General features: G+C 38.6%; 1 protein-coding gene across 1 annotated transcript in view; it reads left to right on the top strand.

Moving 5' to 3' along the window:
- Positions 1-12,076, top strand: part of MBOAT2 (membrane bound O-acyltransferase domain containing 2) — a 155,200-nt gene that overhangs the window by 123,823 nt on the left and 19,301 nt on the right. Inside the window, exon 7 of the mRNA XM_049784522.1 lies at positions 1,918-2,101. Coding sequence (XP_049640479.1) covers positions 1,918-2,101 — 184 coding nt within the window. The remainder of the gene's footprint in view (positions 1-1,917; positions 2,102-12,076) is intronic.

Here is a 12,076-nt window from a genome sequence, read left to right as displayed (position 1 = left end):
AGCCCAGAAAAGAAAATACTTAAGATTCAAGACACTTTTAAATGTAGAAAAATTGCCTGAGTTTTGGCTAACTGGTGGTGACCCAGTTAGATGGATGGAAAGACTGTTTTCTCTGATTATTTTTTAAATACAAATATATGTATGTATATATATATATATATATATGTATGTATGTATTTTTGTGAGAGTTCTGTTAGCTTACCTTAGCCACAGTGTGTCTGCAATTTTTTTTTTTTTTACAAATAGGGAGTGAACACAGTGATTGCTGAGTCAGGGGAGGGGAGCGTCTACTGCCCATGATGTTCAACTTGTAGAAATCACTAAGTGTTTGAACCATAAGTGGTGTGGGGCCCAAGAGGCAATACCTAGTAGTGCATGTAGTCCCAGGGATGTTCCAACACAGGACCCTGTACATGGAGGCATGTTTACCATCATAACTAACTCCTCAGCCCTGTCTGCACTATGTAATATGAGACAGGACCTCAGGCTAGGACAGAGGAAGGAAATGTAAAACCTTTAAGAATCCTGCTTACTCCAAAAGGGGGGGGGGGTGTGGAGAGATAGCACAATGGCAAGGCATTTGCCTTGCATCAAGAAGGATGGTGGTTCAAATCCAGGCATCCCATATGGTCCCCGCCAGGGGCGATTTCTGAGTGTAGAGCCAGGAGTAACCCCTGAGCATTGCCAGGTATGATCCAAAAACCAAGAAAAAAAAAAAAAAAAAAAGAATCCTGCTTACTGTCCCCATGAGCAAGGATTCTTCCTTTCATGAAAGTTTATCACTAATAGTAGACAGCAGATTTGATTAAGACATATAGTCCTAATATACTTAAGTAATACTATAATAGTCTGTTTCCTGTGTCACTAACCAATTTTTACCTGTTCACCACATTGAGTGCTAATGCTCAGTAAATTTTAGACACATGTATCATGTTGACAGATCTCAACATATTGAATTTAAGGTGTCACACAACATCCTTGAGCCCTTTTTTCTCATATATTCAGCAAACTGACTGTGATGTTGCCTCCCACTCCATGTCACTACTGCCTGGGGACCACAGTGGTCTCCCATATGGCCTTCCAGTTTCCTGGATGGAGAACATCCATCTTGGGGTACCCATCACTGTTTGATACTTTTTGGTAGCTTTTTATTGCACTCGATTAAACCCAGAAATTTTCACCAAGACTTTTCTAAGGCCAGCACTCTGCTTTCCCCTCTCCTCTCTGACTTTTCTGCTGCTTCTTCCCTGGTGTCAGTCCTCTGGCCCCTGGTCAACTCATCTCTTTGGGATTGAGATCTCTTCTTCCCTCAGTTTGTACCCCTTGTCTCGAAGAGCAACAGTTTCCCTCTCACATCTTCTTGTCTCGAAGAGCAACAGTTTCCCTCTCACATCTTCTTGTATCTGCTGTCACTGTGTCATGCAGACTTTCTCTGATTTAGGAAAAGCTAAAATACCTCTGTGTCTCACTGGGTATCTTGAAATGTATTTTATGTATTTTTAGTTATGTTTTTTGTAACTGTTATATGAGCCCCCCACCAAATGCCCACTGTTTATCTTTTCTTTACTGCTAGTATCCTAGACCCTAAAGCATGTCAACTTGGCACACAGAGGTTTGTTAAATGAATGGATGATTATTTATTCTATATATTACCTATCTTAAATTCACTTTATCATGAGTAATGAAGTAGAAAAACCTTCACAACTGTTTATGGATATATGTGTAGAAACTCTTACTAAATTGCTATAAATTTTGCTACATTACATTCTTTTTTAGTGATTGTATGGATACAAATGAAATGCAAAGTTTATTGCATTTGGAAATCAAAAAAGCAGTGAGGGATGGCCAATGATTATTCCCATGAAACATTCTGGAAATGTATGTTACCTCTCACAGTTGCATGTCTTTTTATTGTAGGCGCATGCCAAGTCTTCTGGAATATTTAAGTTACAACTGTAACTTCATGGGCATCCTGGCTGGTCCACTATGCTCTTACAAAGACTACATTACTTTTATTGAAGGCAGATCATATCATATGGTCCAATCAGGTGAAAATGGAAAAGAAGAAGTACAGTATGAAAAAACAGAGCCATCTCCAAATGTAAGATTTTGAGAGCCATGTGGAAACTATAGCATGTATTGCTTAGTCTTGCTTACATAAATATACTAATGTCCTATTTCGGATTCATTCATATATTTATTTAAAACTATTTTTAAGTTGCATGACTTTTCACATCTTTCATAGTATTGATGTTTAGTGAAAATCACACACATGATTAAGGAACAAAAGTAAAATTATTTAAGAAACTATGCTGGGCTTCTTAGAATATTATTGTATGGTTATAGAATATTGTACATTAAAGCTCTTCTCATGGATCTAATTAACCTAATTTCTTAGTCCTTTTATTTCTCTTTGTGATCATAGCCATTAAGATCTTACTTCTGTTAAAGGCCTACCTTAAATGCCACTGTTCTCATAAAACCCTTTAGAGACTCATATTTAAAACAATCTTCATAACTAAGACGTAGATAGCAGTTGCCCCTGGCATAGTTGCTTTTCAGAGCCCACAGTACTCTTAGAGTAGATGCTATACCCTTAACATTTAGTTAAACTAAATGAGGAAACAGACTTTTGACCAAGACTTCCCAGGTTTCAGTAGGAAAATGGAACTCATACCAGGCAGTGCCCAGAAATTGTGTTGAATTGTTTCATACTCATACATAATCCGTACTTTGACAGAATCCTAGAACTGTCAAGATGCTGCTTTTTAAGGACTAGAAGTATACTCAGTTACACAAACTATTATTCCTCTCGTTATTTTTTTTTTGCCTCTGACTTATGTTCTATACCCAAAAGATGCCATTTTCTTATACCCTTGATTACTTGTTAAATGTTAATTAATATGTATTGTATCAAGCTAGGTTAAACTTCAGCCTGGAAACTGTCTATTGGGGTCTCTTTCGTCATTGAAGATGTGTCTCCAGGCTGTCCATTTAACCCAATGAGTTCTTACTGCCAGGATTAAAAAAAAAAAAAAAAAGATAATAAGTTTCTTTTTTCCAGTTTATTCTGAAGTATTGAAAAGATAGTTAAGGCCCCAGCATCAATATACTGAACTCTGGCTCATCAGTTTAACTTTAAAAGTTTGCATTAAACTTAATGTGCATGGATCCCTTCTACTAAAGGGAAATATTAATGCCACTAGTATTAGGGAAAGTTGTTTGGGTCACATTTGAAGGTACTCAAGGATTACATCAAGGTCAGTTATGTGCAAGGCAAGCACCTTCACCTTCTCTATACTATCTCTTCATCCCCTGAAAATCTTAATGTCTTTCCTACTTTAAAGAATATATAAGGACTGTTATAATTTTGTACTTGCATGGAAACTAGCAAGTGCCATAAAAGTGTGAGTAGTAGTAAATTAAAACAACAAAAAATAGCATTGGTTTATATTGTTATTAATATTATGACTTTTGGTGGGATTTGACCTTATAAAATGTTACTTTCCTCTTTTTAGTGGCACATATTTTTAATACGCTGTCCACTAACTTTTTTAAATTTTTTAATATAATTGTTATTTTAATCATAGTGGCTTATTATTGTTCACAGCAATATTTTAGGTACATATTAACATTGAATCAGGGGAATTCCTACCACCGAATTGTCCTCCCTCCACCTCCGCTCCCATCCTGCCTCCAATAGCATCCACCCTCACCCCTGGGGCTGCTAGAATGAGTGGTCCCCTCTGTGCCTGCTTACTACTTAGTGATCTTTCAACTGTTTGGTCATGGTACCTCCATTATATCCCCTTCTAATTGGGAGGCGGGACTAGATAGTTAAGGTTATGTGGTTTTGTTTGAAGAAGAGAAAAGTAATAAAATGGGGTAAAAATCAAATATACCGAAAATGGGAGGAGTCCCTCTAGAGGCTTTCATCCTCTGTTTGAGAGATGAAGGGGAAAAAGAAGGTGGAACACCACATCAATATAAAAAGAAGTACCGAATAAAATATCCAGTGATCACTACAGCAATAAAGATAGGCACCACATATTTGCCGTGGACATTGAGATAAAAAAACATGACAGCACAAAACGGAAGAGAAAAGAAAGAAAAAAAAATAAATAAAAATGGAGACAACCAGTTTAATATCCAAATCAAATCAAAGAAATCTACAAAAGCTCGATAGATAAAAAAATAAATAAAATGAAAGGATTATTTTGTGTTTTTGTGTGTCTTTCTCTCTCTCTCCTCTCTCTCTCTCTCTCTCTCTCTCTCTCTCTCTCTCTCTCTCTCTCTCTCTCTTCCCCCCCTCCTGCATAGGCACAGTAAACATTAGAGTCATTCGAAAAAGAATTCCCTTGGCCTAAGAGATACAGAGTTTCTCCATCCTTAAAGTATATTGTCATGGGATTAACTATAGACTTCTTTCAGGTTCATTTACTCTCCCCTTGGTGCTAATGTGGTGTTTGGAAGACTTCTGCTCTGTCCTGGGTGATAAAATCAGACCTCTGTATCTAGAGATCTCTGTCTCTGCACAGGTCAAGGATGGAACTTATGGTGAAGTCTTTCTTTGTGGTTTTAGAAGTTCTATTCCCTTAGTATCATTTGAATCCATCTTCAGTGGTTGGTGGTCTTGGTCCTTGCACTGATTCTAGGATGGAGCCTGGGATAGCGTCTTTCGTTTTGCTATCAAAAGACCCATTCAGTTGCTACTGTCTCAGTCATACCTCTGGAATTAGAGATCATGGTTGTTGTGCAGGTTGTAGGTCAAACCCTAGACTAGGGTTTTTATCTTGGTCCCAGGATACATACTGCCCGGTCATGGTTCTATCAGCCAGTCATCTGTATATCGTGATCTTGGCTTTTGCACAGACCAAAGGGTGACAAGTCTTCTGATTTTGTCTTATCGTTAGCTGGTGAAGTAGGATAAATCTGCTCTTAGGTCAAATTGTTTCCAATTTTCTCATTGTCAGGATATCATATTTGAGCTGGGCCATATTGGTATATGAGCAGTATTAAGGATGTCCTAGATGGGATTTGGTTCCTGTAGCTGTTGTGAAGAACTGTGTCATTTCTATGCCTGGGATCCAGGGTTCCAAGCTGGACAGTTGGTGTCTAATCACCTGGGGTCTAAGTTGGGTCCACATGACATATATTCAAGGTGGGAGATGCCCCTGTGTTGTAAAAAAAAAAAGTATGACTTCTTATCCCTAGTAGATAAGAGCCCGTTTTTTTTTTTAATTTTTTTATTTAAACAAATTTGTTACATACATGATTGTGTTTGGGTTTCAGTCATGTAAAGAACACAACCCATCACCAGTGCAACATTCCCATCACCAATGTCCCAAATCTCCCTCCTCCCCACCCAATCCCCTCCTGTACTCTAGACAGGCTTTCTATTTCCCTCGTACACTCTCATTATTAGGACAGTTCAAAATGTAGTTATTTCTCTAACTAAACTCATTCCTGTTTGTGGTGAGCTTCATGAGGTGAGCTGTAACTTCCAGCTCTTTTCTCTTTTGTGTCTTTATTGCAAGAATGTCTTTCATTTTTCTTAAAACCCATAGATGAGTGAGACCATTCTGTGTCTTTCTCTCTCTGACTTATTTCACTCAGCATAGTAGATTCCATGTACATCCATGTATAGGAAAATTTCATGACTTCATCTCTCCTGACAGCTGCATAATATTCCATTGTGTATATGTACCACAGTTTCTTTAGCCATTCGTTTGTTGAAGGGTATCTTGGCTGTTTCCAGAGTCTTGCTATGGTAAATAGTGCTACAATGAATATAGGTGTAAGGAAGGGATTTTTGTATTGTATTTTTGTGTTCCTAGGGTATATTCTCAGGAGTGGTATAGCTGGGTCATATGGGAGCTTGATTTCCAGATTTTGGAGGAATCTCCATATTGCTTTCTATAAAGGTTGAACTAGACGGCATTCCCACCAGCAGTGGATAAGAGTTCCTTTCTCTCTACATCCCCGCCAACACTGCTTGTTCTCATTCTTTGTGATGTGTGCCAGTCTCTGGGGTGTGAGGTGGTACCTCTTGTTGTTTTGATTTGCATCTCCCTGATGATTAGTCATGTGGAGCATTTTTTCATGTGTCTTTTGGCCATTTGTATTTCTTCTTTGTCAAAGTGTCTGTCCATTTCTTCTCCCCATTTTTTGATGGGATTAGATGTTTTTTTTTCTTGTAAATTTCTATCAGTGCCTTGTATATTTTGGAGATTAGCCCCTTGTCTGATGGGTATTGGGTGAATAGTTTCTCCCACTCAGTGGGGGGCTCTTGTATCCTGAGTGCTATTTCTTTTGAGGTGCAGAAGCTTTTCAGCTTCTGTTAATCTCTGCTTTCACTTGCTTGGAGAGTGCAGTTTCCTCTTTGAAGATGCCTTTAGTCTCAGTGTCCTGGAGTATTTTACCTATGTGTTGTTCTATATATCTTATGGTTTCAGGTCTTATATCGAGGTCTTTCATCCATTTGGATTTAACCTTCGTACATGATGTTAGCTGGCATCTAAGTTCAATTTTTTGCAAGTGGCTAGCCAGGTTAGCCATACCCCTTTATTTAGTGTGCCTGTGCAGGAAAAAATGGTGCTACATTATATTGCCAATGTATTTGGGGGTGGAAAGAGAAGAAAACAGAAGCAAGTCACACACCCAAAAAAGATAAAAATAGAGATAAAAATATATGTGCTCCCGTATATATAAAGAAAAGAGTGTTTTTTAAATAAAAATTAAAAAGTGAAATAAAAAAAGTAATTAAAGGAACAAAGTGATGCAGGAGACTACCTTATATTTGGGGAAGGGCAGGTAAAGAGGTAGTGTTATACAGGGCTTATACTTATGATGGAACTATAGGTTTCCCCATTGTCTTTTGAGATTTTCTTGTGGGTTCCCAGGTGCCTTTTCATCACACACCCTGACCTTCTTGAGATTGGCAAAAGATTTTCGCAGGGAGGTCTTGGGTAGAGTTCTTGCATTAGGGATCCTTTTTGAGCTAAGTCCGGTATCAAGCAACAGTTCGCGCGAGGAAGAGTTGGTAAGAAGGGCCACACCGAGTGAGTCAGCAGGGGTGTTGGTTGTCTTTTCTTGCCGGGGATGAGGTGTGGGTTTGAGTGGGTGTCCCTTTGCTTCAGTGCTGGATACTGGTTCATTGGGGTAGGGGGTCAGTCTTGATGCCTAATAGATTAAGAACTGAGGGTGAAGAGTTTTAATAAGGTGGGAAATCTGGATGGGATTGAGGGATGAAGGGATAGTCAGATTTCTAATGGGGGGGGAGGGCATGTATATGGAAGGGGCAGAAAAGGAGAAAAGAGCAAATAAGATTGAAAAGAAAAAGAAGAAAAAAATGTAGTGAGAAGAGAGGAGAAAAGAGCAAAGGAATGTTAGTTTGCTTGAATGTGTTTGATGAGTAGGCCCTGTAGTATAACTCTGTAGGTCACAGTTGCTGCTTCGATGATCTGGCTGGTCACATACTTCAGGTCCTAAAAGAAAGTATAACCTAGAAATAAATGGTATGTTAAAGAGTTTTATCGAGACAACTTCATATCGCAAGCTGGGTATGGTATCTCCTGTGACTGAGTCCCAAGGTGCCATCTTAGGTTGTGCACTCTTTTTATCCAAGAACGCCTGTGGACAGAAAAGCTAAGAGGTTATTTTATTTTAGATATAATAAGATTAAGGCATTAAATCATATTATTTTGAAATGCTTCCATTGGAGTCAGTAATTTCTCATGGTAATCTTTACCTATAATCCTGTATAGGATCCCTAAGAGATTATTTTGGGCCTTTGTAGTAAAGGGCTGATTACATACCTGTTCTCTCTATGCTGCTGTTTTTGCTGTTGCTAGTTTCTTTATGGTATAATGTGTAGTCAAGAGTTTGTGTTGTTCCTCTTTCATGTGATTTGGGCACTACTCCCCAGTATATGTTAACTGTTACAGTGTTTGGAGTTTCTACCTAGTTAAACCCTGTTATTTGATCATTGAGTATTAGTTGTATATATGGTGTATTTTATAGGTGCTTCAGAATAGTGCTATCATCCTGTGTTTATCTTTCATCTTCTGGCTTACTTTGTTTAACATAATATGTTCTAGGTCCATCCACGTTGCTGCAAAGTCTATGATTGTATCATTTCTGACTGCCATGTAGTATTCCATTGTGTATAGATACCACATCTTAATGATCCACTCATCTGTTGTTGGTCATCGAGGCTGGTTCTAAGACTTGGCTATTATACTGAGTGCTGCAATAAATAGTGGGGTACACACATACTTTGGGATGAATGTCCTTCTGACTTGAGGGTAGATACCTAGGAGAGCAATTGCTGGGTCAAATGGCAGCTCAATTCTGAGTTCTTTGAGCACTCTCCAGACTGTTCTCTCTAGGGGTTGAACTAGGGGGCATTCCCACCAGCAGTGGATGAGAGTGCCTTTCATACCGCATCCCCGCCAACACAGACTGTTTCCATTATTTTTGATGTCAGCCATTCTCAATGGTGTAAGGTGGTACCTCATTGTTGTTTTGATTTGGATTTCTCTGATGATGAGTGAAGGTGAGCATGTTTTCATGTATTTGTTGGCCTTCATTCGGTCTTACTCAGAGAAGTGTCTATTCATTTCGTCTCTCCAATTTTTTATGGCTTTATTTGGTTTTGGGGGACTCAGCTTTCTGAGTGTTTTGTATATTCTGGATATCAGCCCTTTATCTGATATGTTGAGTGAAAAGATATTTTTCCCATTCAGATAACTGTCTTCTTGCATTAATTAAGTAGGGTTTCTTTCACCATACAGAAACTTTTTAGTTTGATGTAGTCCCATTTGTTTATGTTTGACACTAAAGTTCTTGCCATTGGTACTCCATCCTTGAAGACCTTTTTGATATATAGGTCTTTGTGTGTTCTATCTATTTTATTCTCAATAAACTTTATAGATTCGGGTCTGATTTCAAGGTCTTTGATCCATTTTGAGTTGACTTCTGTATAGGGAGTGAGGTATGGGTCAATTTTCAATTTCTTACATGTGGTTTTCCAGTTGTACCAACACCTTTGTTGAAGAGACTTTCTTTGTTCCATTTCAAGTTGACTGTATATCTGGGGGTTTATGTCTGGAAATTCTGTCCTAACCCACTGGTCTGAGGTTCTGTCTTTGTTCTAGTACCATGCTGTTTTGATCACTATGGCTATATAGTATAGTTTCAAGTTAGGTAAAGAGATGCCACCCAGCTTCTTGTTTTTCAATATGTGTTTGGCTATCCTGGGTCTTTTGTGGTTCCAGATGAATTTTATGATTGATTGTTCTAATTCTTTAAAGAATGATGTCTGAATTTGGATCGGGATTGCATTAAATCTATATAATAGGTAGGATAGTCATTTTGACTAGTTGATTCTACCTACCCATGAGCATGGGATGTTCTTCCATTTCCTTAGATCCTCTTCAATTTCTTACTGGAGGGTTTTGAAGTTTCCCTGGTATAGGTCCTTCAGTTCCCTTGTAAAGTTGATTCCTAGGTACCTTATATTTTAAATGAAGTTGTATTTTTAATCTCTCTCTCCTCAACTTCATTATTTGTATAAAGAAACACTACTGTCTTTTGTGTATTGACTTTGTAGCCAGCCACTGTGCTGTATTGGTTAATTGTTTCTAGGAGTTTTACTGTGGACTCTCTATGTATATCAGCATATTGTCTGCAAAAAGTGGTAGTTTGAGTTCCTCTTTCCCATTTTGGATTCCTTTGATTTCCGTCTCTTGTCGGATTGCTATTGCTAGGACTTCTAAGATTATATTGAATAAGAGTGGAGAGAGTGGACAGCCTTGCCTAGTTCCTGACTTTAGTGGAAATGCTTCTAGCTTTTGGCCACTAAGGATAATGTTGTCTGTGGGCTTTTCATAGATAGCTGTAACTATCTTGAGGAAGGTTCCTTCTAACCCTATTTTGCTGAGTTTTTTCAACATGAAAGGGTGTTGGATTTTTGTCAAATGCCTTCTCTGCATCTACTGATATGATTATCTGGTTTTTGTCTTTCTTGTTGTTGATGTGATGTATGATGTTGATTGATTTGTGTATGTTGAACCAACCTTGCATTCCTGGGATGAAGCCCACTTTGTCATGATATATGACCTTTTTGATAAAGTGCTCGGTTAGGTTTGCTAAAATTTTGTTGAGTATCTTTGCATCTATGTTTATTAGAGAAATTGGACCGTAGTTTTCTTTCTTGGTGGTGTCTTTGCCATCTTTGGGAATGAGTGTGATATTAGCCTCATAAAAGAAGTTGGGGAGGATTCCTGTTTTTTCGATGGTTTGGAAGAGCCTGTGGAAAAGTGGTAGTAAGTCTTCTTGAAATGTTTGATAGAATTTGCCTGTAAATCCATCTGGACCTGGACTTTTGTTCTTAGGGAGTTTCTTAATTACATCTTCAATTTCCTCTGAAGTGATTGGTCTGTTTAGGCTTTCTTTTTTTTTATTTGAATTTTATTATTTTTATTTTAACTTTTTTTAAAATTTTTTATTTAAACACCTTGATTACATACATGATTGTGTTTGGGTTTCAGTCATGTAAAGAACACCACCCATCACCAGTGCAACATTCCCATCAGGCTTTCTAAGTCTTTGTTATCCAGTCTCGGAAGATGCTATTTTTCCAGAAATCTGTCAATTTCTACTGGGTTCTCTAACCTAAATGAGTATAGTTGTTCATAATATTAATATGATCTCATGATATGCTGTATTTCTTGGGGTTCTGTTGTAATCTCTCCCCTTTCATTTGTGATCCTACTGATTTGGGTATTTTCCTTCTTTTTTCTTTTTTTCTTTTTTTCTTTTTTTTGGTGAGTTTTGCCAGTGGTTTGTCTATCTTGTTTATTTTTTCAAAAAAAAAAAAAACCAACTCCTGGTCTCATTGATTTTTTTGTATTGTTTTCTTAGTTTCTATGTTGTTTATTTCTGCTCTGGTTTTTATTATTTCTTGCCTTCTGGTTGTGGTTGTATTTCTTTGCTGCTATTGTTCCAATTCCTTGAGGTGATCCTTTAAACTGTTGATTTTGTCATTTTCCGGTTTCTTGACATAGGCCTGTATTGCTATGAGTTTCCCCATATTTACTGCTTTTGCTGTGTCCCACAAATTGACAAGTTGTCTCTTCATTATTGTTTGTCTCAGGGAATCTTTTTATTTCTTCCTTGATTTGCTCTTTGATCCAGTTGTTGTTGAGCAGCATGTTGTTTAATTTCCAGGTATTAGTTTTTCTCCATTGCTTCTTCTTATAGTCAATTTTGACCTCTGTTGCATAGTGATCTGATAGGGTTTTTCTAATGATCCTTACATTTGTAGTCTTATAAAGGTTTGATTTGTGTCCTAGGACATGGTCTATTCTGGAGAAGGTTCTATGCGGAGTTTCAGGTCCACTTCGAAGATCAGGGGCAGGCTGCTCTAGGATACCCCAAGGTTCAAGGAGTAGACCCAAGCTCACCTGGTCTATAGGTTCTAGCCCTTCCTAGCGGCACAGAGTGGGTCAGGCACAGGGTTTTCTGGGTGCCCACGTGGGGAGGTGGTCGGGTGGCACACTCACCCTGTCTGGAGTCGGATCAGGGGTCCCTGGGGTCAGGCACGGGGCTGCAGCTGAGCGCGGGGGTCCGGCGCCCATGTGGGGAGGTGGCCGGGTGGGGCATTCACCCTGCCTGCACTTGGGTCAGGGGTCCCTGGGTTCAGGCTGCGGTGGAGTGCGGGGTCCGTTGCCCACATGGGGAGGTGGCCGGGTGGTGGGCGCACTCACCCTGCCTCTGTCACTAACATTATATATTTAAATTCCCTATGTGTACACAGCCAATGATGGTGATTATCTATATGCCACCTAAAGCCATCGGGAAGCCTGTGTATTTGCATCTAAAGATTCTTAGGGACAAAAGGAATATAGTGGCCTTTCTGTAATTTTATGTATATTAATTTAGACCCAATTTTGACTGCTGAAATGAGTCAAAATAATGGACTTCAATAAAATTGAAGTTTATTATCTCGCATAACAATTTAAATGTAAATTATCCATGACTTATATATCAGTTCTGTGGTCTAGGGACCTCC

Source organism: Suncus etruscus, chromosome 12 (genome assembly GCF_024139225.1).
Source record: "Suncus etruscus isolate mSunEtr1 chromosome 12, mSunEtr1.pri.cur, whole genome shotgun sequence".
In the NCBI taxonomy this organism is placed as follows: domain Eukaryota; kingdom Metazoa; phylum Chordata; class Mammalia; order Eulipotyphla; family Soricidae; genus Suncus; species Suncus etruscus.
The sequence above is the reverse complement of the archived record's forward strand: the minus strand, read 5'-3'. Positions and strand labels throughout refer to the sequence as shown.